The sequence below is a fragment of the Pelecanus crispus genome, chromosome 3, assembly GCF_030463565.1.
Source record: "Pelecanus crispus isolate bPelCri1 chromosome 3, bPelCri1.pri, whole genome shotgun sequence".
Lineage (NCBI taxonomy): Eukaryota > Metazoa > Chordata > Aves > Pelecaniformes > Pelecanidae > Pelecanus > Pelecanus crispus.
Window position 1 is genome coordinate 95,062,440 of NC_134645.1, and position 25,855 is coordinate 95,088,294.

At 41.0% G+C, this 25,855-nt stretch overlaps 1 protein-coding gene across 1 annotated transcript; it reads left to right on the forward strand.

Annotated features, from left to right (window-relative positions):
* On the forward strand, window positions 1-25,054 carry HMGN3 (high mobility group nucleosomal binding domain 3). The gene is made up of 6 exons (XM_075707978.1): window positions 1-66; window positions 15,457-15,507; window positions 21,379-21,408; window positions 22,048-22,095; window positions 24,399-24,512; window positions 24,629-25,054. Exons 1-6 carry the CDS (start codon window positions 52-54, stop codon window positions 24,758-24,760), a joined length of 390 nt encoding a protein of 129 aa, XP_075564093.1. The 5' UTR covers window positions 1-51; the 3' UTR covers window positions 24,761-25,054.
* The last annotated feature ends 801 nt before the right edge of the window (window positions 25,055-25,855 follow it).

The window sequence follows — 25,855 nt, forward strand, 5'->3', positions numbered from 1 at the left end:
TGCCGGAGCTTCTTTCGCCGCTTTACTTTCGCGGCCCGGAGCAGGGACATTATGCCGAAGAGAAAGGTGAGGCGCCCCGGGCGTGCGGCGGGTCCCGCCTCCGCGCCTTCCCCCGGGCAGGGGCTGGGCAGCCGAGCGGCGGCCGCTGGGCGAAAGGCGCGCTAGGGGCCGGGGGCCGCCCGCCGCCCCCCCGCCGCCGGTCCGTGCCGGAGCCCGCGGATTGCTCCCGAGCCCGGGTATTTTGCTGCCTGTTGCAAGCCCCCTCCACCCCTCCCCGCGCCGCCGCCGCCCCCTGTTTACTTTCCCGGCGCCGCGCGGGGCGGCGTCGCCCCCGTCCCCGGGGGGTGAAGTCGCTGCCACAACTCCGGCCCCCCCCTTCTCCCTCCCTCCGCCGCCGCCGCCGGGGAGCAGCGCCGCAGCAGCTGCGGCTTCGCCCCTGGCCCCCGGCGGGAGGAGTTTCCTGCTTGCAAACTCCGGCGCCGCCGCCGCCGCCGCAGGGGGAGCGGGCAGCCCCCACCCGGGGCGGCCGCCTCCCGCCGTGCCCGGCTGATGGCTCCGAGGTAAAAAAGGAGGAGGAGGAGGAGGGGGGGGGCAGGCAAGCCATGTTTAAAACAAACTACACCCTTCTCCTCGCCTCCCGCGGCAGACCCGTATGTACCAACTCCGGCGCCCATCCGGGCAGGGCCCCGGGGGCGGCCGGCGGGGCGGGGCGGGGCGGGGCGGCGCCTCCTGAGGGAGCGCCGGGCCGGGGACGCCATGGCGGGGGCGGGGGGCTGCGGCCGGGCCAAGCCGCCGCCGTCTTCCCCCCGTATTTTGCTCCCCGGGCACCTCGGGGCGGGCCGGCTGCGCCACCGCGTTCCCTCAGGGGAGGGAGAGTTAGGCGGCCCTTCAGCGGCCGCGCTCGGTGCGGTGGGGTTTTGGTTTTTGGGTTTTTTTTTTCTCTTTTTTTCTGTCGCTCTCGCTGGCCGGCGTGCTGGCGGCGGGGAGCGCTTGCGGGCGGGCTGAGCGTGGCCGGGGGCAGCCGGCCCCCTCCCGGCGAGGTGCGGGGCGGAGGAGGGGCCCGGCGGCGCCCGGGGGTGGGCGGCCGAGGGGGCCCCGCTGCAGCTGCCGGCCCGCAACTTGGTGCCCGCCCGCCTTGGCTGAGTGCGGGGAGAGACGTGACACCAGCACACGCTGTGACAAAAAATAATAGCTGCAGTCCTTTCGCTTGAACTAGGTCAAGCAAGGCAAAGCAGTCGGTGGGGTTTGGGGGATTTCCCCAGTGCCACCGGTGATCTCCTCACCCACCGTGTCTGGACTGGGGCTCGAATCTGTTCTAATAAAGTTGCAGGTGGATGAGGACTTCCCAGTCGCTCGGCGTTCAGTCCTTGTCCTTTCCTTATTCCTTGTGGGAGGCATCAAAATGTCAGAGGGCCAAGTGCGCTACTCAATTATTTAACTGATAGTTAGGAACCCAGTTCCGTTTCTGGAAATGGATACAACCGTGGGGTTGATTGCCTGCATGGGGATAACTGGGCTTGAAGTTAGGGAGTGTTGGGCACTCTTTCCTCGTGCTCTTCTGTCATTGCACCCTCGCGTAGGCCTCACGTGCTTCTGCTCTTTTTGTGCTGCTGCTTGTCAACAGGAAAAAGTTGAAAATTAGCCTGTGCCCGCAGGACTCTGCAACTTTGGAAGCCTTGCGAATTTCCTACCCTGTTTCCTTTGCCCTTACCTGTTCTTACGCTACAGATAGTGTTTCAGGCTGTCCTTCCTAAGAGGAGGTAAAGTCACTCATGTAGGTTTTTGTTGTGAAACGTTTATTAAGAGAAACTGGGAGTAGTAAGTCTGCGAGAACATGTCTTGCTTCTAGAGGATTATAAAAAAGTAATGGAAACATTGCATATGGGATCAGAGCAATGGAGATGAATTTTAATGGTGCAGTAAATTTTAATTTACTTAGCATTTTAATTTAAACATTTAAATTTTAAGATTATAGATGAAGTATGGGTTTGGGGAAGCACTGGTTCCAGGAAAAGCGTGTGATTAATGGCTTTGCTTTTTGAGAAAAGTGGAATTGCCGTAAGTATTCTACAATAGTTAGTTTTATTCCAGAATAACTTCCATAGAGTGAGAAGTTAGTGGTACAGCAGTAGCTGAATAATTACACCAGTCAGCTTCCACATGGAGACAAAACCATCATGTGCAGCTAATAGTCAATTCTTCTATTAAAATCTCTAACTTATAAGGCGGCTGCTAACACTCAAAGTTTTATAAGGAAATAAACACAAAAGTCCACATGAGAAATTTTCACAGTTATGGGGGTAAGTAAATAAATAGTATTGCAGAAAGGATGTGAAACCACCTGTACCTGTTTTTGTGTATGCCTTACTTATCTAAACTGGCTGGTCCTTTTTGTTTGCTTTTCTTTTCATCTCTGATATTTTTTCATCTCTGTGTAAACTGAATTCAGTTGCCGAGTCCCTGGCCTTATGTTCATTATGAATATTATGAACACAAAAAAAATGTGGGCTGTCTCCCCTTCTCTAGAGGGCTGCAGCCTAAGGTATTGTGGTGTCGTTAGTCATTGGTTGAGGGTCACAGGGAAAAGCAAAGACTTACTGTGTGTTGAGATGGTGTTAAATACTGCACTAAAACAAAAAGAGGTTGAACTCTGGACTCCTCCTGTCAGATTTCTGCACTCTTTCTCTGTTGTAATAACATGTTGTGGTGTGAACATGGCCTTTCACAAGAAGAATGGCATGCCAGTGTGGGATAAACCGGAATGCTTGTTGTGGTATTGATAGCAATGAATGCCTTGAAATGGATTGGGATGTTTTATTTTGTCTCTTGTCTTGCTGGAATTAGCTCTTGGGTCATATTGGAAAACTCCTTGACCTTGATGCAACCCCAATAAAAATGTCTCAATGTTAGCCATAAAAGGATGAAGAACCGTTCTGTACCTGATGACAAGGAGAATCATGGTATGGTCACATACACCCATGTGCATAAGCATACATAATGTCAGCTTTAATGTGATCGTCATCGAGATGAACGGTACTTGTACCCTTATGTAGAATGTGCACCATCTCTGAGGGATATTAATAGGTCAAGTGGTGACTTGTCCAGTATTGAATGGGGAGCCTGTCAGTTGGGGTTGCACTCCAAAATGACCCAACTCATTCTTTAATCTGACTCTATGCAATGTGACCTGCACCTCATGTTTTGATTTGAAAACAATTGCAGTTGAATCTGATGTGAGGACTAGGTGCAACTTTTTCTTCCTAAGGTTGGTTTTTTTTTTTTTTTTTAAATACCTTTGAATATTGCTGCTGTTTCAGAGCAAATAAAAAATATCATGATCTAATTAGCCACTTCAGTAGACTGTTTGCCACCTTCTTGTAGTCAAGAATGTTAGTTTCTGCAGTACAGTTGATGCTGTGAAAATGTAACAGAACATCTGAGCATTCTATGATCTGTGGCAGGTTCTTGTTCCGTTATGCAAACTCACTTTCTTTAAAGTTAGGCTAGTTGGTTATATTTATTACAGGAAAACAAACCCTCTGAATATTCTGCTTGGAACGCTCCTTCTTTAGTAGAGGTTAGAAGGTGTCATATTCTAGGATTGTCCTCATAATGCATTTAGTTACATGATCACATGATAGTTTTTTTGTGGGACTCTTACTTTACTAGTTGTTTTGCCAACCAGGTATCTAATAAATGTATTTTCTAATCCTTGGGGTTAAATGCATGTTCTTACATGTACTAACCTAGAGCTGTTGAATTCTACTTGACGCTTTTTTGTCTGGCCCTAAACTCAGTTCTCTTTGTGAAATTCTTCTGCATGTTTGGGTTTGCATTTCTGAAGTATCATGAATATGTCATGAAAGAGAAACATTGTGGCTTGTTCACTGATAGGGAAATTGGGCACAGAAGTAAATGGTTGAGTTGTTGGAATGGTCCCTTCATCTTGGGTTCTCAGGTTAAGATGTCTCTCCTGATTATTTTTTTTTTTTTAATTCCCCCATTAAGCACCTCCTGCACTCTGTGGTACATTTGTTGTTGTTACTTCTCCAAATTTGTCATCTTGCTTTGTGGTGTGAAACTGAGGAACTTACAATAGTAACCGGTTCTCTAGATTTTGTTGGAGCAACTTGCATGTGATCAAATACCAACTAACTAGTGAAGCCGAGGGTCCTGCAGATGACAGCTGTTTGCTGTGGCTCTGGATGATCCTGCTGTTGCTGTTTAGTCTGTGGAATGAGGTGTAGATCTTTTGCAAAGAGTAGCAGGTGAGTTTGTGTTCATAATACAGCAGTGTGAAGCACAGTCAAGTGCTTTTAAGCTCCACTTCATGTCCCTTTCCATGTTTTGATACTTCAGCTGTGTATCGGTCCATGGCAATTTCAACATACCAGCATCAATGTAACATAGTGCTTTTTCTGCTAAGGTTATCTTCATTTTGAAGCTACTTGGCAGGAAAGAAGCTGCAGTGATGTTGTCGGGACTCTCACCTTGCCGACAGCTTGTTTCATCACTGAGGTTGGAAGCTCTTGGTCTGTGGCAGGTGCGTTCTCCAGTTTGTCCTAGAACACGACTAACAGGGCACGCTGTTAGCAGTGGGATGCAGAAATGGGGGAAGTTCTGTATTTTATGTCACGCTCTGGAGGTGATTATAGGCTAGAAGGGAAAAGGGGGTCAGTATCAGATCCAGATGTCTTGGCTGCTGCCCACTCCCATTCTGTCCCACTTCTCTCTCCAGACTTTCAGTTGAACTCCCCCCGCGTTTCATGCTGACTGCTTCCTCCTTTCTCCCTGTGCTACATGAGGACTAAGAGCAGAAGTCAGAGCTCTGAAAAGGTAGTTTCTCCTCCCACTTTTCCCATTAGATCAATCCTAGACCATTCGGTAACCACTGGAAAACCGGCTAGGCAACAGAAGAAGACAACCTTCTTTGCATTTGTGTCACTGAGGTACCCCTGACTTTGACAAACTCCGACCTGACATGCCAGCAGAATCCTCAGGTGGACTTTACCTTCGGCGTCCTTTGCAGGGGCAGGTAAAATGATTACTATGCAGACACGCACTCAACGTTCAACCAAGGCAAACAGAATAGAGGTACCAGAGCATCTTAAAAGATTGCAGGAGACTTCTAATACAAGGGAAAAGGATGTTTTGTCACTCATCGATTTTAGAAATTGTACCATTTGCATGAAACCTGTAACTATTGAGAATTTTAAACCTTGATGTATTTAAAGCAACTGAAAACTGATTAGTTGGCCTTCTCCAGGTATCTGTTGACCAGACTGCCTCAAAGAATCTATGTCTTTCATAGAAAAATTAAGCAGAAAAGATCACAAATTTTTATCCACGTGTGGTATGCTTAGATATAATACACTGTAGCAGTATTGAGTGGCACTGAAGAAAAACCATGCTTGAGTAATGCTGCTGTGCCATGTTGCAATAAATTAAGCTTACAGGGCTATTAAATATATGCAACAAATATTTATCTACATTTTATATTAAAGATACACTTTAAAATAGCTTAGAGTGAATTATATAATTCTAGTGATATATAATTCTGTATAATTCTAATGATTATTTTTTAGACTTATGGAGATTAAAAGCTCATTGACCAAGGATTTATAGATCTAAAATGTTTCTGATCGTTTTATAGAAGTCTGTAAAAATCTGACTGATTTATCAGCAATTGATAACAATGTATATAAATTTTCTTCTTAGACCACACTGAAATACAATTGGACTTGATGAATGGGCAACCTAAAAATTCTTAGGTTTTCCCTGAATTGTCAATTAAAAATCATTCTTAATGCTCCTTGGATGTATCTGATGAGGTGTAGCCAGTAGTACAGTCTACTTTGTAAGTCATCACCTCTGAGTTCAAAACTAACTAGGTGCAGACAATCTTTTTATATACAGTAGTTCATCATGCCAATGGGGGATACTACTATTCTGTGTTCTAGAGTGTCAGTATTGTTAAGTTTAAAAAATAAAAAAGTCCTGTGTGTAAATGGAATGTAGCAGGTATGTGCTATTTAGTTTAAGGCTGCTTTTCTTCTGTCTTACTTGAAAAACTTCACTTTCTCTGCTGTTTCATACCGGAGGAGTAGCTGTGTATAGGCCTGGTATGTTCCAAGGGCTATCCTTGTTGTTTCAGAGAAAGTTTACGAAGTTGGATTTTTCTTGACATGATTGTAATGTAGTCTTTGTGTAGAGTATAAGTAAACCATATCTAGAGATTTCTCTTGCAAATTGGCACTTTGTAGGATCATAATGGCCACCATCTATTTTCCATTCTTTAACTGCACTAAACAAGCACAGTGATTTGTCCCATGATCCAGTAGCCAAAAAGGTGTTTTCAGGTGCGGGACTGACATTTCAGGCCATGATCCTCTTAATACTTGTTTACTTCACAGGTTTGATCGTGCTTTTGAGGTTTTGTTGTTGGTGGGTTTTTTTTTTTTTTATCCTGGATCATTTTACTGATCCAATTTAGAGATGCTGCACAGTGGCACAATGAATGTGTGGTAATGAAGGGAGTAGGGCTGGGAATGAGCAACTGGCTGCATGCAGAAGTAAGATGCTCTTATACCAATTTTATTGTCGGCAAAATTGTCAGTATGGGACTTTGCAGTTTGGACTGTAATTCAACAGATATTTCAAGCTGGCATGTACTGGCCAAAAGAAGCAATTCCAGATACTCATTCTTGTCCTTACTCTGATTTAACCTGTGAAATATCATACGTGTTTGAGGTAGTTTTTGGCCAGACCCGTCTGCTGATCTAGTTTCCCATACCTTGGCACAAAGAGTTAAGCTGGCTTAATGGCAGGAATGATTAGGTGGGGAAGGGCAGGCATTAATCAGAGGTCAGCCTTAGACAGCCTTTCTTTGATTGTCCCTAACTTAGAGTGTATAGAGGAGTATTCTTTAATTCATTAGAATAATCAGAACAACTCAGCAGTCAAATTGTGGCCTTGCACCATTTGGCACGGTGGGGGAGGCATTGGGCTTGCGTTTTGTTTTGTTTTTTTCCCCTTGGTGTCTTTGGAAATTATCAATTTTCAATTAATTACTCCTGTAACTTGGAGTTACAGCTCCTGTCTTCCTGTAGTAAAGAGTGGGTGTACTTGGTAACAGGGGAAGCTGCAAATATAAAATGCGGTGTTCCCTAAGAATGTTGGGATTTGTCTGCACAAAAAAATTGCGTATGTTCCCATCAGCCTCAGCTTTGTTGGGACTGTTGGGTATGTTTGCTCTTCCCACCTAGCTTTCTCCATTGTCCTAATGCTACCCGAGTTAGTAGTAGCAGAGAGTGCCTCCATAGTTGGAAATCAAGTGTCTAATGATGTTTTTACCTCTGCAGTGTTTTGTTCCTCTCAAGCAGAGTTGAGGAGAGGCGTCAGTGCTCTATTTGTAGTAGGAAAACATCCTTTATCTCTGCTACATCCTTTCTTCCTTAGCCCACCAGCACCCTCTTGGAGACATTTCACTTTTTTCTTCTCTTGAAACTGCATTTAGGTTGTCTGTGAAGCTCTCCATTCTGGCTGTTGTAGTAGAGCAATACTCCCGTTAACCCCAGCTGGAATTATTACCGGGATGTAAGTAGTCAGCGCATCTAAGGCGTTGTACCAGTTGTGCCTTTGGTACCTACCTCTTACTCATGGACTTGCTATCATCATCTTGAAGGCTTGATGTTCTGTAGCACCAGTTAGTTGAAACAACAACAAAAAAGGTTCTTTTCTAGATTGTTGTGGTTTTATCACAGTTATGGCCTCTGGGAGGGGATGAATTACGCACCTTTTTTCAGCCATTCAGAGTATTTCTTTTTGTCAGAGGTGGCTGTTTTCAGGAATCAGTTGTTATTGAAAGTAGTTGTCTAAATTTAATCTCTATCTTTTTTTTTTTTTTCAGAAGTAATTTGTGCTGGTTTTGCTTTGCAGATCTGATCAGTTCTACATAGATTTCAGAACCTAATCTTTAAGGTTTTAAAAATTCTGGCCCTGTATGTAAACTTTCATGAGTTGATCAGCTTCATCTCACTAGCAGAACTGGCATCAGGTTTGAAAGGTCAGAGGAATAATATTATTAGGGATTGGATTTCATCCATCAAATTCTTTGAATCTGCCTTTTTATTATATGGTGGCAGGAAAATGGTTAAGCAAATATTGAGACAAGCATTTGCTTACTACCTAGCTGAATTCTCATATTTGGTGTTCAGGGGAAACTGAACAATTTCAAATGCACTGTGCTCACTGCTCCCATGTCTGATCTGTATTTTTTTCAAAATGCAGCTGATTACTTCACTGTCTGAAAAAGGAACTGTCTGTCTAATTTTAAATTACAATGCTCTCTTTAAAAATCGGAGCCTCTTCTTCACGCTGCTATAGGTAGAAGATGTCATATTCAAAAAACTGACCGCAGGGAAGACAAACTTGGAAGGAAAAATAAAAGCCAAACCAGTTGTGAGACTTTTTAAATGTCCCATCAAATTTAAATGCATTTTAAATTACATTGGTCAATCATTGACTTCTTTTCAGTGCGAATAGCAAAACCTCAATCTGCAATGAAGGAATTTCCTCTTTTGGAAAAGCATTTGTTCTGGTTGGGTTTGGATATCTAGAAATACCCCAAGCCTGACTTGGTTTTTGTCTCTTTTGTCTTGCTTGGAAGAGCATAAAGCTCACAGAAGTTACCTGTTAAGAATTAAGGAATTTAATAAAATGCATTTGCTGAACCTACTGATTTTGTTTATAACCAGGCTGTTTGTATTCTTATTTTCTCATATATTCTTTGAAAATGCAGTGCATGTTAACCAGTCACTCTGTCTTGAATGTCTAAGCAAGAATGGAGACTTTGATTGCAAAATGTTTTCCCTGATTTTTCCCCCCTACTTGCATATTAATACCAGGTGACATTAATGGTGGTCTTTAAAATTCTAGGTACCGTTTGTCTTTTCAGAACTTTGATCTTGACATTCTCCTCCAAAGAATTAGAAAATTAAATATTCTGCTCTTAATATCTATTAAGATGGAGGGATTTAAATTCTAAAAATGACATATTGTGTAATATTTCATAGTAATACTTCTTAACAGAAAACATTAAAATATTGCATACTTAAAGAATAAATATTTAAGCAGGGTGGGTTGGTTGGTTTGGGTTTTCTTTTTTAGTTTTGGATTTTGTGGGGGCCTCTTTTTGTTTGATGGTGGTGGGGGTTTTTTGTTAGTGAGGAATATATGTACATACATATACAGTATATACCAAAACAAAGCCTCAGATGTTTTGGGAGAGAGCAACACAGATGTCATTTTGGATAGGTATGTAAAAAATCTATTCACTAACCAGATTTATTCTGTATTTCACTTGTGGTTCTGGCAGAATTACTTGGTTTTTAAATTAGTGGCATGCTTTTTTCTTTTTTTTCTTTTTTCTCTTTTCTCTTTTTTTTCTTCCACACCCCCACCCACCCCCCTCTTTCTACCCTTGCAGGATCAAGCTCTTGGTAGAAAAAAGAGGTGAAGGGATGTAGTGGGAAGAAGACCTGATTTCTTAAAGCATTTATTAGGGAGAATTAATTTTACTTGCAAAGCTCATTCACATTGGCTTGGCAGCGAGCACTGTTCTATCCGCTGAAAACGGATCAAAGAACTAGCTATAAACAAAGGTTAACAATAAAGATGCTGGAGGAGCTAAATGAGGAAACAATGGTTAGAAGGGTGGTGCAGGAGTTGGTTGGTGTTAAATTAGTCAACACATAGTCTTCATTAATCTGAAACAAGAAATAAACAGCATTTTAATTACATTTATGAACTGGCACAAAATTCAGAGCTGCTCTGAAGACAGATAATTAGAAGCTCTAGCATGTATGGGGAAACAATTCATTGAATTAAATTTAGTATAATGCAGAGCTCTACTCAGGGAAATGAAGGGAGGAAAAATTTTAGGGAAATAGTGCAGTAAACCCTGAAAAAGGCTTAGGACTTGATACGTCTTCTATTCTTGCACTGTGGTTTTGTTGCAAGCTTTTATCATATTTTGGTTGGTGAAAAAAGTTGTTGGAGGAATGACCAAAGCATTACATCATGGAAATTGCAGCTAGAACAGCAAGCCAGGAAAGAATCTACAAGCAAATCCCATTGCAGGCAGTGTATTGAGATGTGGCTGAACGAAACAGCTTGCAAAGAAGGGAGGAAACACTATAGAGAATACTCAAGTGTTAGGATGGTTAAGGCTTTCCGCCTTTCTAACTTCTTAACGTGGTAGTTAGAATGAAATTGGCATCTGCTTTTTTGTGGGTTTTTTTTGTTTGTTTGTTTGTTTTGTTTTTATGTGGGTATGAAAGGACTGATTTCTGTCCCATCAGAGCCAAGGTGTTGAGTTTCGGCTAGTAATAAGATCCTTCAGAGAATGAATGATCTTTTTCATTTTATAAGCAACCTTCTGTACTGACTTGTTACTTCTCACATACTTGTATTCTCATTCTTCGTGCTTTTTAATGTACTCCTTTATAATAGTGTAGTCTGTTCATTTAAGTACAAACAAAATATTTATCCAGAAGCTGGTCACTGCAAGTTCAAACATGTACCTTTGGATCTGTCAAACAGACATCAGTGACTTCACTACTTTGCGTTACTGTACTCTCATTACATCCTGCTTATATTGCAGGGGTTTGATGAGAAAAATTGAAGCTTTTTGTTTCTCTTGTTGTGCCTGTCTACCAGGTAACCCAGCCTTAAGAACAATAAAAAAAGGAAATTTGCCTGTATGTTCTACTAAATGTTTCCTTGAAACGGTTATTTAGTTCTCTGTTTTCAACTTAACAGTTCTGTAATGGTGTTGGCATTGCAATACTGTAGCATTGTCCTGGTGTGTGGAAACACCGGTTCTTATGTGTACTTCACAGCTCGTGAAATGCAAGAACTGTGTGTACAAAGCAGCTCAATTTTAATATTCTTTTTTTTTTAATGTTTTCTGTCATCTGTTAATATTCCTTTGTTTTTTCCAGTCCTCTCAAAATAATTTTCTAGGTTGTCCTTAAAGGGGAGGGGAAAAAAACAAATAAAAAAAAAAAGGCAGATTGCTGATAGACACAGGGAATCTTCCGTGCAGCCTTCCAAGTTAATCTTGTGGTATAAAAGTTAGGCAGCTCTGACAGATCTTAGAAACCTTAGCTACAGCTTAATTTACAATCTTATTGCCAATATATAGTGCTAATTGAGGTATGGCACAATGTGTGGTCATATCAACCTAAAACTTGCTATTAATTTAAATGTCAAAAGCATATTTAGAGTTAGCCAGAGTCAGCTTCTTTCCTTCTGCGTACCTCTGTGATTGGGGCAGGGGGGGAAGTGTCACTATTATCTGTGTCCTTATTGCTTTTTTATTTTATCTGTCTTGTCTCTTCTAGGCATCCATGCAGTATGAAGCACAGCAGGCTTATAGGGACTACTTTATGAGTATAATACAGGCATATGATGGAATACAGCTGAAGAATTACTGAAGTTGCAGTACTGCCCTTGTCAAGTGATTCAGTACTCGCATCGGTCTTTGATTTTGCAGCACAAAACTTGCAGTGTGGACAGTCCCACTGCTGACTAGTTTACGATGTAAGGCACGGTATCCAGGGTGCATTTTAATGTGACTGGGGTGTCATGTGAAATACGGTGAGCCGTAGCATTACGTCATGTGGAAAAATGTGCCAAGGGGATGGGTTACTTAGTACATTTGGTTGCTCTGAAACCAGAGTTCCCTCAATAGTTTGTCACCAGGACAAAAGATGGGGGAAGGGTTCCTGTGGAAGAGTTTGGGACAAGGACTTTAAGGTTTTGGTGGTGTCTACGTAAAAGTCCTGTGACTTCCAGATAATAGTGCAGACAGTCACTGCGTATGGCACGCCAAGTTCTTTAGGAACTATGCTTGGCTCAAATCCATTTGTGTACAAATCTCTCTGGTCCCGAGGGAGAGGAGAAAGTACTGCAAAAACTAGCATGAAGATCTGTATCAGCTGGGACTCACTGGAAAGTCTAAGCAGGACTCGGAGGGGAAAATAAGTTTCTGTTCCTCATTTAACAAATATACCGTAGCCATATCTGACATACATATTTTTTTGGCGTGTCTGTCAGCTTAAAGATCGCAGGCTGCTTGCAGCTGCCCTGTGCTGCTTCATTCTTGTCTGTTGTAGTGGCTCAATTGTTTGTGCAGTAAAATGATTCTGCTGGAGCAGGGAAGACTATATATTTATAATTTGTATATATAGTTATAATAGTTATAAATTTGTTTAAGCAGCGTGCTATTTTTCAGCTGGATCAATTACCTTTTTCATGACATGATCTCCCACGCAGCTCTGCCAGCGTACTGGGGAGCCAAGGCCCTGGGAGGATGAGCGCAGCCTCCAAACGCCTGGACTTGTAGTGATTGCAGAGAGGAGGGAGCCGGTCTGAAATGGAAATCAGAGCATGTCAGAACCCCTTGCTGCTTATTCACACCTCTGAGATTATTACTGTGCATGTCCCTCCATGGAGAAAGTTATGTGGCCTTCAGAATTTCTGTTGGATTTTCTAACTTGAGAGGGAATGCTGCGCTAATTAGCTAACTTAATTGAAGTATGTTGTGTAATATATCGTAGTATACGGTGGTTGTGGTTGCATTAAGTGTATTTTAATATTAATATATCTTTTCCCCTTGCGGTTGGCTTCATGAGCAGTTTTTAAAATCTGTTGTCAAGCAATAATATCGGCATCTAAAATCAGGCTGCCCCGTCTGTCAGAAAAGTAGGAGACTTCTCTTTCATTACTGCTAAAGAGAATGGGGTAAATTACTGTGTGTTAACTGCGCAGTATTGTAGGGTGAGGGTTTGCCTCTGGGCAATTACTGCAAGACTACTGGCATGTGGCAGTGCCATCTTGTGATGATTTAGCCCTGTTTCAAAGCTCTGTGGTTCCTAAAAGTGAAGCAGGGTAAAACAGCCCGATTGTGGAGTGTCAGCCAGCTTCACTTAGCTGATGGTGAGTTTTTTAGCCTGGCTTCTGAAGGAAATGAATCGTGCCATCTTTCTGTCCCTACCCCTGTAAACCTTGAGCCTCTTGGCCACTATGAGGAAAAGATTATAAATTCTGAAAGAACTTCCATATAAATAGGTGCCCAGGACAGGAAGGATGCTATTTGAGTTCCCTCCCAGGGAAAGGGTGCAGTGCAAGTTTGTTAGACTTCAGAAAATTAATACAGGAGAAACAGATGTTATGAATTCATGGACTACAGAAAAGCTATACCCAGAGCTCATACTGTATTGTGAGCTGAAGAGGGAAGTTGTAGGAAACAGGACTTTGTTACTGACAGTAGTCAGGGAACTAGTTGGGTTTGTTTTCCTTATGGCTTTTGATGCTCCCAGCATTACACCATCAAGCTGTAGCAACTCTTTAGTAACCAAACTGAAAGGCTTTTAGGAATGCCAACCTGAAACAATCCTGCAGGTGGCTGGTGAGGCTGCGGTAGCGTAGGGAGCAGTCAGGCTCCATTTTGGATGCCTGACTATGTTGCTATTCTGAGTTGCTCTGTGCTGTGCAGTGCTGCTTAACTTCCTGCTGTTTTCTAGCTACTTAGATGATCAGTCCTCGGCTTTTTTTAAACCAGCTGCTTTTGTGGCATGCTTCCTCTCTGTCAGGAGAGCACACAGTAACAAAGCCACATTTTATTCTCTGGTGGGGGGGGGGTGTCTTTCTGTAAGTAAGAACCCAATGCCAGGAGAAGGCAGTGGCCAACTGCTGCAAACTAGCCAGTCTTTTTCTCTGCTCCAGACCATTACTGTGTAACTTTGAGACATTCTGTGTCAAAATCTGGGGGGAGGTTTGGATTAGGATTGAAATGGAAAGGCAAAGATAACTAGCCTGCTCCTTTACTGACTGAAAAACAAAACAGCAAACCAAATTGCCTTCTCTGCTGCCTGTTAAATGCCTTTTTGAAACACATGACATTCTTGTAGTTCTCCTCTAACTGCTGCTGCTCGCTGTTTTTCCACAAATTGCTTGCTTCTAGGTGGAAACCCAGTCATTTGCAAAATGTGAAGTAATGCATCTTGAGTTGTAAACAAAAGACAGGAGCTTGAGGTTTTGTTCTCCACCCCCCACCCCATGGTGTAACTAACATTTCTCTAATACCTGTGGAAAACCAGCATTAGAATGGTGGGGTTGATACTTTGTTCTTGTGATGAAACATGTTTGTCTCTGGTTTTCCTGTCAATGTCTTGGTGTTTTACTGTTCTGATGGAGGAGATGAGATGAGGGAAAGATACTGTTAAAGCTTCCAGCTGAGTGAGCCTGAGGCACGAAAGGAGTAAATGAAGTAAAGAAATCACTCATTTTGGTAATGCTGTGCTTTTTTGGTTCGTCTTATCACATCTCATTACTAGTTAAGTTCATGTTTGGGAAGAAATGTGTTAAATTTCTCAGGGATTTCAAAAGCCCTAGCAGAGCAAACCTCAGATTTCCAGTTCATACTGTTGTGCTACCAGCTGCTGGTTAGATGGAGCTCCAACCGGAGCCTCTGGGACCAGTGAGGGATGCTGTGTGATGTGATATGTATGTACCTGGTGATGATCAGTCTTTGTGTCCTTGCTTGGGAAACGTAGAATGGCTTTGGTACAACGCTGCTTGTAAGTACTAATGTAAATTTGCCAGGCTTCTTTAAGTTGCTGCAATGTATAGAAAGAAGAATCTTCACCATAATCTTTGTTTTGCTGTTGCCTGGATGCTTTTAAGTCTGTTATAGAATAGAATCATAGAATAGTTTGGGTTGGAAGGGACCTTTAAAGGTCATCTATTCCAACTGCCCTGCAGTGAGCAGGGGCATTTCAACTAGAGCAGGTTGCTCAGAGCCCCATCCAACTTGACCTTGAATGTTGCCAGGGATGGGGCCTCTACCACCTCTCTGGGCAACCTGTGCCAGTGCTTCACCGCCCTCGTCATTTTCTTCCTTGTGTCTAGTCTAAATCTACCCTCTCTTAGTTTAAAATCATTATCCCTTGCCCTGTCGCTGTAGGCCCTGCTAAAAAGTTTGTCCCCATCTTTCTTATAAGCCCTCTTTAAGTACTGAAAGGCCACAATGAGGTCTCCCCGAAGCCTTCTCTTCTCCTGACCGAACAACCCCAACGCTCTCAGCCTGGCCTCATAGGAGAGGTGCTCCATCCCTCGGATCATTTTTGTGGCCCTCCTCTGGACCCGCTCCAGCAGGTCCATGTCCTTCTTGTGCTGAGGGCCCCAAAGCTGGACGCAGTACTCCAGGTGGGGTCTCACCAGAGCAGAGTAGAGGGGCAGAATCCCCTCCCTCGACCTGCTGGCCACGCTTCTTTTGATGCAGCCCAGGATTTGGTTGGCTTTCTGGGCTGCAAGCGCACATTGCCGGCTCATGTCCAGCTTTTAATCCACCAGTAATATAAACACTGACTTAACAATATTTTCTTTCAGTCTCCAGAGGGTGCTGAAGGCAAGGATGCAGCAAAAGTAACTAAACAAGAGGCAAGTATATTTCTTTTTTTTCTTTTTAATTTATTTTGGCATGTAATTATTTAACTGGAGTTCTGCAGTCTTGCATATCAGAAGACTATGCATTACTCTGGCACTTCTGGTGAGGTGTTTTCAGTGGGAATAATAACAGTAAACCACATTTGTAGCTTATCTGGTTTTAGTGCACTGAGGATTCATACAACTTACTAGTACACAAAATAAATTTCAGAAACATGTAGGGCTTTGATAGACAAGCTCTGGTGGATCTTGTGGTAACAGTGTAGGATGTTACTGCCTGGAACTGTTGCTCTGTCTCTAGCAGGTTGGCAGAAGAGGGTTAATACACACACCTCAGCCAGTCTACTTCAAAACTATTCTTAGCTTAAGTGACTGATGGAAGGGTGTCTTGAATTAAGATACCAGGCTCTAAACTGGAGCAGCTGACACATTTGTGTGTTGTCTTTGTCTGAAGTTGTTTTAAGGGCACAGCAACTTCTGTCAGAGAAGGCAAGGAGGCAGCTGGTGATACCTTGACCTCTACAGCAAAGTTTGCTAGTTTGTTTGTCAGACTCCTTAATATGGATTTAAAAAACAGGTAGAGAATTATGAGGATTCATTTTCTTAGGTTGTCATCTTTTGTGGCAGAGAAAGTTAAACCAGGACCTTGAAAAGAATGGGTGAATATTCAAATGAATTAACAATTAATTGCTGCTCTTGTAAATCTTTGAGCGTATTTGAATAGGAAAAATAGTCTAATGAATTTTTATACTTTCTGAATTGAGAAGGTTGTTGGCTCAGTTCAGCAGAAAAAGATGGTACAGTGGAAATGTCAAAGTATTTCAAACAATAGTAAAGTTTACAATAAGTTCCTGAAAAAAACAGGTAGAGTAAGAAGGAGGTCTGAGAGGAATAGGTTTTGATACCTCAGTATCTTCCTATGGCATTTTCTGGAAAACAAATTAGTTTCTTTTTCGTAAAGTATGAAAAGGCTGACTAAATCATAGTAAAAATATAATCTCCTTTGCTCTGAATGAATGTTTTTCTCTATCCAAGTTTAAATATTATTTCTTCAAGAGCCAGAAAAGTAGAAGCTCCTTCTGCTAAAAATTTGAGACCTGTTAATGAGAATAAAGAAGAAAGACCAAAAAACTTACAGAAATACACAGGCTCTCTGGAGAGAGCCCGCTGGCTCTGAAATATAAGAGCTCTTACAGTAGTCTTCAGTCAAGGTGAGATAATAGTGGCTGTTGATGCTACGGGGTGGGGGGAAGCCCAAACAAATGAAGATACTCTCAGTAGACACACCTGTAGCTCTTAGTGCGTGAATGAAGAAAATAGTTGTAGGATTAGATTAGAAATGGTGGGAGGTCTTGGAATAGGTAGAGTTTATGTAGGAAGGGTGGCTTCAGTCTGAGCCAAAACAGACCTATGTGGATGGCACTGAGGAGGTCTTCTGATGTATTTAAGCTACACGTCTGAGGGGAGACTGGCAAGTTCCTGAGAGGACATAGGGTGAAGTCAGAGCTCCCCATCAGGCGGAGAGCAGGAGCTAGCGCAGAAACCATAAAAGTTTGCGTCTGAAAAGGTAAAGAGCAGTCTTGAGGAATAAAGCCCTGTTTAATTCATGCCGATGAAAACAGGCAGTCAAGCCAAACTGCAAAAGCTGCAAATCTAAATCTGGGCAACTTGGACTATCTGGCTTTAATTGAGGACATTGATATAATGGGCAACTCAGAAACTTGTTGGGACACTGTGACACCAAGGCACAAATTATACAGGGTTGAGAGCTAAGTTACATTAGTGGTAGAATGGCTTTCTGTTACGTGCCTTTAATATTTCTCTAGATTAATTGTATCAATAAGTACAGCAGAATCCCTTATGGATTGCCAAGCCATGTGTAAATGGGGAGTATATAGTGTAGAAATTGTGCCAGGTATCATCTGACCACAATAATAAAAGTGGCAATGGGATGTTAAGGGAGATCAGAGAGGCTCTGAGGACGGAAATAGTGTTGATGGAGATTTCAGTTACCCTTCAGAGATTTGGTAAAAGGCACGGGATGGCATTACAAAGACAAAAAAGTTAAAACTATGAATGCTTCCTTCCTGGAGGAACAAATCAAAGGGCCAATAAAAGGATGATCAGCTCTTTATTTGGTCCTTAGTAGTATGTAGGAGCTAGTTAAAAAGACAGTTGTCAGAGAACTATTGTGACCATAATATATTCAGGTTCATCATCCTTGCAGGAATGTAAGTGCAAATAAACTCCGCTATGGTAAGATTTTATATCAAGAAAGGGAATTTTATTAAAAATGAGAGCCCATTAAAAGGAGCAGCTAAAAAGCGTAACAGTTTCAGATGGCAGAGAGGCTTTGTGGTACACCATGCTAGAGGCTTGCAGAAATACATATTATTTTTCAATAGCCCCCACTCCCCCCTGCCCCCCAAAAAACCCAGAATGGCTTAATAGCAAAATAAGAGAAATTTCTTATTTTTGAAAGGTGTTTTTTGTATTGATGGAAAATAATGGGGAAAGGGACAAACCCTCCAGCATGGCAAATGTGAAGCTGAAAAATGGTAATGAAACTTCTACTATGGAGAGTTCTTAGGGAGGTTCTCACGGTGGAGCCTTTTCTCATGGGTGTAGGGTTGGAGGACATTCTTCAATTGAGAGTGAACGAGAACTAGACAGTACTCACCAGTAATTGCCAAACTGTTAAGTGAAGTATATAATTTACTGCTTGTATTGGCCTCAGTACCAGAGTAACTGAAGGTGATGAAATGTTCCCAGGACTTTAGATAAGGGATTCTGGAAAATAAAGCCTGTGAGTCTAATTTGCAGAAGTAGTTTAAAAAAAAAAATGTGGACAAATGTATAATGGAAGAGTTGACACAGATTTTTGCAGAGAGAAGTCATACTTCAGGCAGTTGAGTTCTTTGTAGACGTTGACAGGTATAAGGATAATAGCATGCCAATTGATACAGTTTACTTGCACGTAAAGAACACTTTTTGATAAGGCTTCCCAAGCATGTTCTTCAAGAAATAAGCTAGCATCAATTAAAGGGAAGATCTTCCTAAGAATTGGTAACAGATAAAGATATGAGAAGACAGTAGGGAAGAAGTAGTTAATTTTCATACTGGAGGAGAATTGTCAGTGGACTAGTGGAAGGATTTGTGTTTGGGCTTGTGCTGATGAATATATTCATTAATGATCTAGGAGAAGAGGTACTGGAGAAATGACAAAGTTTGCTGAAGTTTACAAAATTATCAGGGTAGTCAGAAGTGAGAGACAGAGAAGGCTGTTACGTCACTGATAACTAGGTGCTAAAATATCAATAGAAATTCAATATAGAGAAGTGCAAATTAATACACAGGGGTGGGGGAAAGACACAGGGATGGTCACCAAATCAAGTGTTAATCAGGTGAGTGACTGTAAAATCACAGTGAATAGTTACTAGAAAATGTCAGTTCTTCTAAACAAAAGGTAACTATAAGAAAAAATACTAGAGAACGGTGTGTGAAACATCTGTGTATCACAAGATTAATTTGTTGTGCTCCCAGATGTGGGACTACTAAACGAAGTTCTCCTGACTATTCCTTAAAAAGGCCATGATAGAATGAAAAGGGTACCAAGTATAGTGAGTCAAACAGAGGGTGCAGAGCAGCTTTAAAAAAACAAACAAACCACAATCAAGATTTTCTAGAATTTTGACTTTTTCTATAAAAGAGGTGTGACAAAATCATGAGTAACACAGAGAAAGGCAGTTAGGGTTGCATGAGTAATAATTCCCTAAAACAAGAGGAATCTAGTGGAAGTAAGAGGCAAGAAGTTTAAAGGAAAGACAACGGAGCGGGGAGGTTTTGCTGCTTCTTTTCCATACAGGGCATAATCGTATTACGGAACTCGTTGCCACAGGATGTTATGGAAACTGAAAGTGTAAACCGGTTCACTAGGCTGTTAGACAAATTTAGGGAGAAAATGACCCTTGGGGACTATTAAACACATGATGGGGATATAATACACAGGTTGGAAGGTTCACAGCTGCAGATTGCCAGAAGCTGGTGCAGCAGGGCGGTGCGAGGTTGCTGTGTGCCTGCTCTGTTTTGTAGACTCTTTCTGTCGGTGTTCGCTAGCGGGCCAGGGTCAAGTAGACGATTGGGTGAGCTGCTAGTTCCTGGCTTAGCACAGCTCTTTGGAGGGGGGCAAGAGTTCCAAAAGCACATCAAAATGTGACCTTTGCCTGACTTGACTGCAGTTCCATCCTTATAACCAGATAACACAAAATACATAAATTCTCATTCAGTGAGAATTAAGATGACTTACCCATCAGGCATTTTTAAAGAACTGAGGGTTTATGCTGACTTTCTTATGGCAATACAAGCCTCTGTGAAGCCATGGAGCAGGAACAGTTGGGGAATATGGAAGAGAATTATAATTGATCTAAACCAACTTATTACCCTTTAAAAAGTAGATGCTAACATAACATTCCAATGCCCAAATGCTGAGGGATGGAAATAATCAGTTAAGAAAACGGATCTGTAAAAGAAGATGCCTTGAGCTTAGGAGTTCTTTGATATCACTGACCAAGTGAAATGCTTTATTTAACCTGTTGTAAAATAGTGTTAGGCTGCTTAACAAGCAGTTGATATTCTAAATTGCCAAGAAAAGAGAGGTTTACTTTTTTTGTTGTTGTTGTTAATGATGCATAAATACGTGATAGATAAAAATACCTTTCGGTGTTTTTTTGTCAAGGCTTCTGTTTTGCTGGATGCAGATCTGAACTATTCACTACTGCTTTCCTTTAAGAATACTTAAATGGCTCCAATGAATACAAATTACTGCATTCTTCAGATACTAACAACAGCTTTTTCCTGTTGCAAGATGTGTGGAGCCATGTTTTTTCAGCTCAAATACTTAATATGTAATTAAGATACTTTTTATTCACTTTTTAAGCTGTGTTACACTGGATATTTGTTGCAGTTGAGTTGTCCCCTTATTTTGGCTACAAGTGTGATTCCAGTTTTATGACATAAACCAAACTTTAACTCTGATAACCATGCTGTGTAACTGGATCACGGTTTCATCTGTTTTAATGAATACAAAAATATTGTGAACAAACTAATGAGCTTACAACTTTTTCTAAGAGTTAACTCATCTTCGGTAATTTATGACAAAGAACAGTGAAATAAAATTTAATAAGGTGTGTTGAAGCGATGAAGAAAGGTGGAGGAAAGCAGAATATCTGACTTTCTTCTTTCCTTTTGAGAATGGTGTTTAAATACAAAAAATAATTTCTCCTTCTCATCCTGCAGCTGTCTGTGTGCACCTGGACTCTCGGATTGAGTGTGTGGGGAACTACGGAAGTGGAAGAACTTAGTTTCATGTTTTGAAATTTTAGCACTCTATTATCCTCTAGGGAAGGGTGTTAACTTTATTCTGCTGTTAATCAGATGGTATTTTTACCCGCTATTAAAGTAGCATCTGCTAGATAATAGAAATGTCATTCTAAGTATTTATGAGGAAGGTTCAGTGTCCTGTGCAAGTGTCAAGCTTGCTGTATTTGTGAACCTTTCACAGAGCAGCAAGGGAGTCGGAAGTACTTGTAAAATGCCCGGGGGGGGGGGGGGAGGTGTTTAACCATATAGTAATTTAGACGTTATAATTCCTGAACAGTTTTTATTACTAATTTTCACATCACTTTGTCCCTTTAAAATTTTGATTGTCCAAGATGAGGAAGATGTGAATTGTGTTTGGGAATAGAGACGTATTTTGGTAGGGGCATATTTTATGCTGTCAACATTAAATAACTGTTGCTTTGGATACTGTTTGCTGTAAGCCTATAAACATGTTTTCTCCTGGTTTTTTTTTTCCTTTTTCTGTAGCCCACAAGACGATCAGCAAGATTGTCAGCTGTAAGTATGTGTAACACCTCTTGCTATATACTTTTCTAGGCACATATTGTTTCTCAGACCAAACAGGTTTGTTACATTTTGCTTGATTCAATTTTTATTCTTCCTGAGGGATATTTAAGAACTCTAGAGCTAAAGTTATCTGTGTTTTCTTGGTTTCAGTTTTCAGGTTCTTCTGACAAAATATGTATTTGCCCACCTCAGTGCAACACTGTCTGTTACATGCAGTATTGACTTTGTACTGTTTTGCAGGCTGATGTTAGTTGTGGAAATGCAACTACTTCTCTAGGAAGGAGAAAGAGCTGTCCTTCAAGGACTTCATTTGATGCCATGACTAGTATTTGATTTTAGTTCCTCTTCTCTGTTAGAATGTATCTGACTACTACTTTTTTTTTTTAGTAGATACTACTAATCTCTGTATTTTACGCTTAGAATGACCCTCAAATTGCTTTGACTCCTCGATGAGTGAGCTAATGAAAATGGGTGTGTACAGTGATAAGGTGCATTTGTGCATTAAGGTTTTTCAGTCTTTTTCTAGATGCATACTAATGAGCAGAAGTAAGGGAAGGTGTGGGGTGGAGGTGGCTGGCTGGCTTCTGGTTATATGTCTTAAAACATTGTGCAACTAAAAATGTTTTATAGAAACCTGCTCCACCAAAACCTGAACCCAAACCAAGGAAAACCACGAAGGTAAATACTCTTCTTTTTAGTTGCCATCTTTTTTTTTTATTTATTTGCCATCATTGTAGCCAATAGCAAGCAAGTATACTCCTTTGCATTGCAAACAGTTCAATTCACAGCGTTTTTGTGAGGCATCGGTTCCCGTGCTCTCCCCGCAGCTTCCCCCTGCCCCGGAAAAAAAAAAAAAAAAATCAGATCATTCTTTTCTTTCTGCTCCACCCCTTCCTGGCCTCATTACTGGCCCAAACAAAATGTCTTGCCTGTTTGATATGCAGACCATGTTAGTTTGTAGTGAATTTCTAGTTTAGGAAGAATCTTTACCTTTCCTACACCTTTCTTGAAATGTACAGGTTTGGTTGAGTAAGCCCTACCTGAGACCTAGCAATTTCTACAATAGGATTTGAGATTACTCTGTGCCATCCTGTGTCTTTGTCTAGAGGGGCAGTACTTCGTTTCATAGTGAGAAACTCTTATCTGTTCATGAAGCCTGGCTGTTGCTGAGAATGCACAATTATAATTAAAGGTGAAATTAAATATATTTAAATTGAATGGTTTGGGTTTTCTAGGCCAGTTACAGTCAAATTAAAATCTTATTAGCGTCTGAAATACCTTTTCAGGATTTCTGCATATAAATCATGGACTTCAGAAACTGTAGATTTATTTGTGCCCAAGGGGAATGTTAAACAAGAGCAATTGCTTTATAGGGGAAAAATCCATGCTGGAAACTGAGTCTAGCACTCCTCACACTTACATTTTTCAAGTCCTTTTATTGGTATCTCAGTTGGGCAAGTATCAGGACACCAAGTCCATGTGTAAAAGTAAAACTCTATGACTTCGAACACGCCATGATTTATCAAATTAAATTACCAATAAAGTCTTGCTGAGTCCATCCTGCTCCCCTCTTAGGAAGAGTATTAATAAAGAAGGGAATATGGTAGCTTCTATAGCTTCATGTACATGTTGTGAAATGAGCTCAGTGTTACGGAGTCAATCTAAGCTGTGTGAGAGACATTTGAAGCTCATTTCAGGCGACTTGAATCCTTGACGGCATTATTCTAAGTAACTTTTTAATACAGTAATCTGCTCTTTTCCAAACTCTAACTGGATCACATTTTAAGGGGTATATTAATCTTGGTCTCCTAAACAGAAAACAGCAAGTGTATACTCTAAGCCTGCTAGTAAACAATAGAAGATGATACAGATTTGAGATCATTTTTAGTGTTAAAAGCTTGCAAATTACAGATTTGCTAAGTCAAGTTCTTAGCTTGTTCTTTCATAGCTGAAGAGTTAGGACTATACTCACAGCACCAGTAAGCTTTTCGGTGTGTAACGTTGAAAGAGGAGTAATTCAAGCTGCCCTGGGACTAGGATTACTGGCGCTCCCTCCTTAACCACCCCACTCCTGTATGGGGATTGCTGGGGAAAGGTAGTTAATGGAGACTGACCTTAATATCCCTGTTCACAGCTACTGTTGCCATTTTGGTTGGAGAATCCAGAGCAGTTGATCACATGGAAGATCTCCACAGTGTTTTATCAGAACTACTTTAAATGCTAATGTAAAATAGTCAATGAAATACCAGTTAAATTTTTATCCCATTGCACTTAAAATCCTTAACCTATGTCTCCGTTAGCCTTAGGTCACAAATATAAATAGGTACATAGAGTAAGGATTAAAAAAGTAGACTTCAACATATGAATTGTTTGTTTAAGAGCAAATCTTCAAATGAAACTGTAGCTGTTAGAATAGTTCCTTCTGATAAGTTTTCTGCTTTGTATTGCTGCAGATGGAATTTTATCAGTGTTTGCCTCCGTAGCGTGTTGGTTGGTTCTTTCATTGACATGGAATGAACATCACAGATGTTATCAAACTAACAAAAGGACAGCCAACAAAAATGCTTAATTTTTTAAATCTAATTTAATATTTCATGTTAATCAAAAGTGTAGTGCTGTTATACAAGCAGCATGTTGTCTGTGCTTGGCTGAATAAGCTTTCAGTATACTGTAATTGGATTTGTTCTTACAGATATCTTGTATATATAGCTCAGCTCTAGAGAATAGTTTGAGGGGTTTTTGTGTCCCTGTAAATTAGCAGAAACAATGACGAAGCAGACATCAGCATTTTCTAGAAATTTTGAGAGTCCCTGTGTAACTTCTGTGGATGTAAATTTTCCAGGTAGTCTTGAGCTGGTTTTCTGTTTCAGTCCAGCACATGCAGCTTGCCAAGGTTTGCTTTTTGGTTCATATGAAGGTAAAGATGTAGGGTGCTGGCTACTCATACAATGTCTATGCCCATGTTTTTAATCTCCTGTCAGAAGGAACCTGGAACAAAGACCAACAAAGGTGCTAAAGGGAAGAAGGATGAAAAGCAAGAAGCGGCAAAGGAAGGTACTACACCATCTGAAAATGGTGAAAATAAAGCTGAAGAGGTACTTTCCACACATACCTCCTGCTGATTGAATCAGTGTTTTTTAATTATTCAGCCTTTCAGACATTGATAGCATGTTCATAATGTTTCTTTTTATTGCCCATAATGTTATTGCAGATTCGCATCTCTCGCTCAACTGTTAGTGTTTCAACATCCAGAGGTGCCCCACCCAGCACACTGTCAGTAAAAGGGCAGATTGAAACAGTGAAAGTTAAGGGTACGGTAGAGCATTCAGCATGTGTGCAGTGAATAGAAACAGATAGTAGTGTGGTGCTTTTCAGTATGAACAATGGAAGCTGACAGGTAAGGCTTGCATTGCTTTTGAAAAGCTGGGACCAATGATTTAAGAAAAGTGTGTGAATGTACCTGTTCTGTTTGTGTAAATGCAGTCTGGACATAGGTTTGAAACTGAGCTGTTGCAAATAAGAAATGGAAGGAGCAAGGGTAGTTTGGGTATTTAGGTACGCAATGGCAATTTACTATAGTAATTAATTTCTTTCTTTCTTCTCCACAGGCTCAGAAAACTGAATCTGTAGGTGACAAGAATGAATGAAATATCATGAAAATTTTGGGTTGATTTTATGTACCTCTTGGACAACTTTTAAAAGATATTTTTATCAAGTATTTTGTAAATGCTAATTTTTTTAGGACTATGATAGTTGACATATTAAACTGTATATGAACATTTCCCTTCTCATAACAGTGCTTTTAGAAATTCCCATTGTTGCCAAGTAATATAAATATCAACTTAATATTGCAAGGTATGTGTAAAATTGGATCAGCAATCCATACACTTGCTCTAAGAAATTAAAGTCATGTGCATATGGTGATGTTTTTACTGTGCGTATTTGAATTTTTCATGCAGTTTTTCTAGAGCAATAATCAGTGGTGCTTTTGTACTTAGGGTTTATGTGATTTTAATGAAACGTGGATAGATGTGGCCACCTGCTGACTATTTTGGGTTCTTTTAATGGATTAAAATAAAAGGTCTCCTTGCCTGCAAAACTACAGCCTCCTAATGTTTTCTCTAAATCTGAGGAATGCCTTACTCATATTTTCAACTGTTACAAGGAAGACAAAATTATTTAGCAACAATTGTTTTGCATGCAGTCTGTTTACTTTTTTGCTGATGTCTGATTAAAAAATACCCACGCAGGAGTAGCAGGCTGGGATTTTCAGTGGCCCACAACTTAAGGGACTTATAGATACATTCTTCATAGACACATTCTTCAGATACACTGTCACAGGGTGAGTAGAGTTGCCATACTCTATCAGGATACTGTGTCTGTAATGAGCTATCAGTACAGAATGAATTGCTTGACTGATAGAGAGGTACAGTAACTT

Coding starts and splice junctions, on each gene's coding strand:
- HMGN3 (XM_075707978.1), top strand. Junction 22,096..24,398: donor AACCAAGGAAAACCACGAAG/GTAAATACTCTT, acceptor ATCTCCTGTCAG/AAGGAACCTGGAACAAAGAC. Junction 24,513..24,628: donor GTGAAAATAAAGCTGAAGAG/GTACTTTCCACA, acceptor ATGTTATTGCAG/ATTCGCATCTCTCGCTCAAC.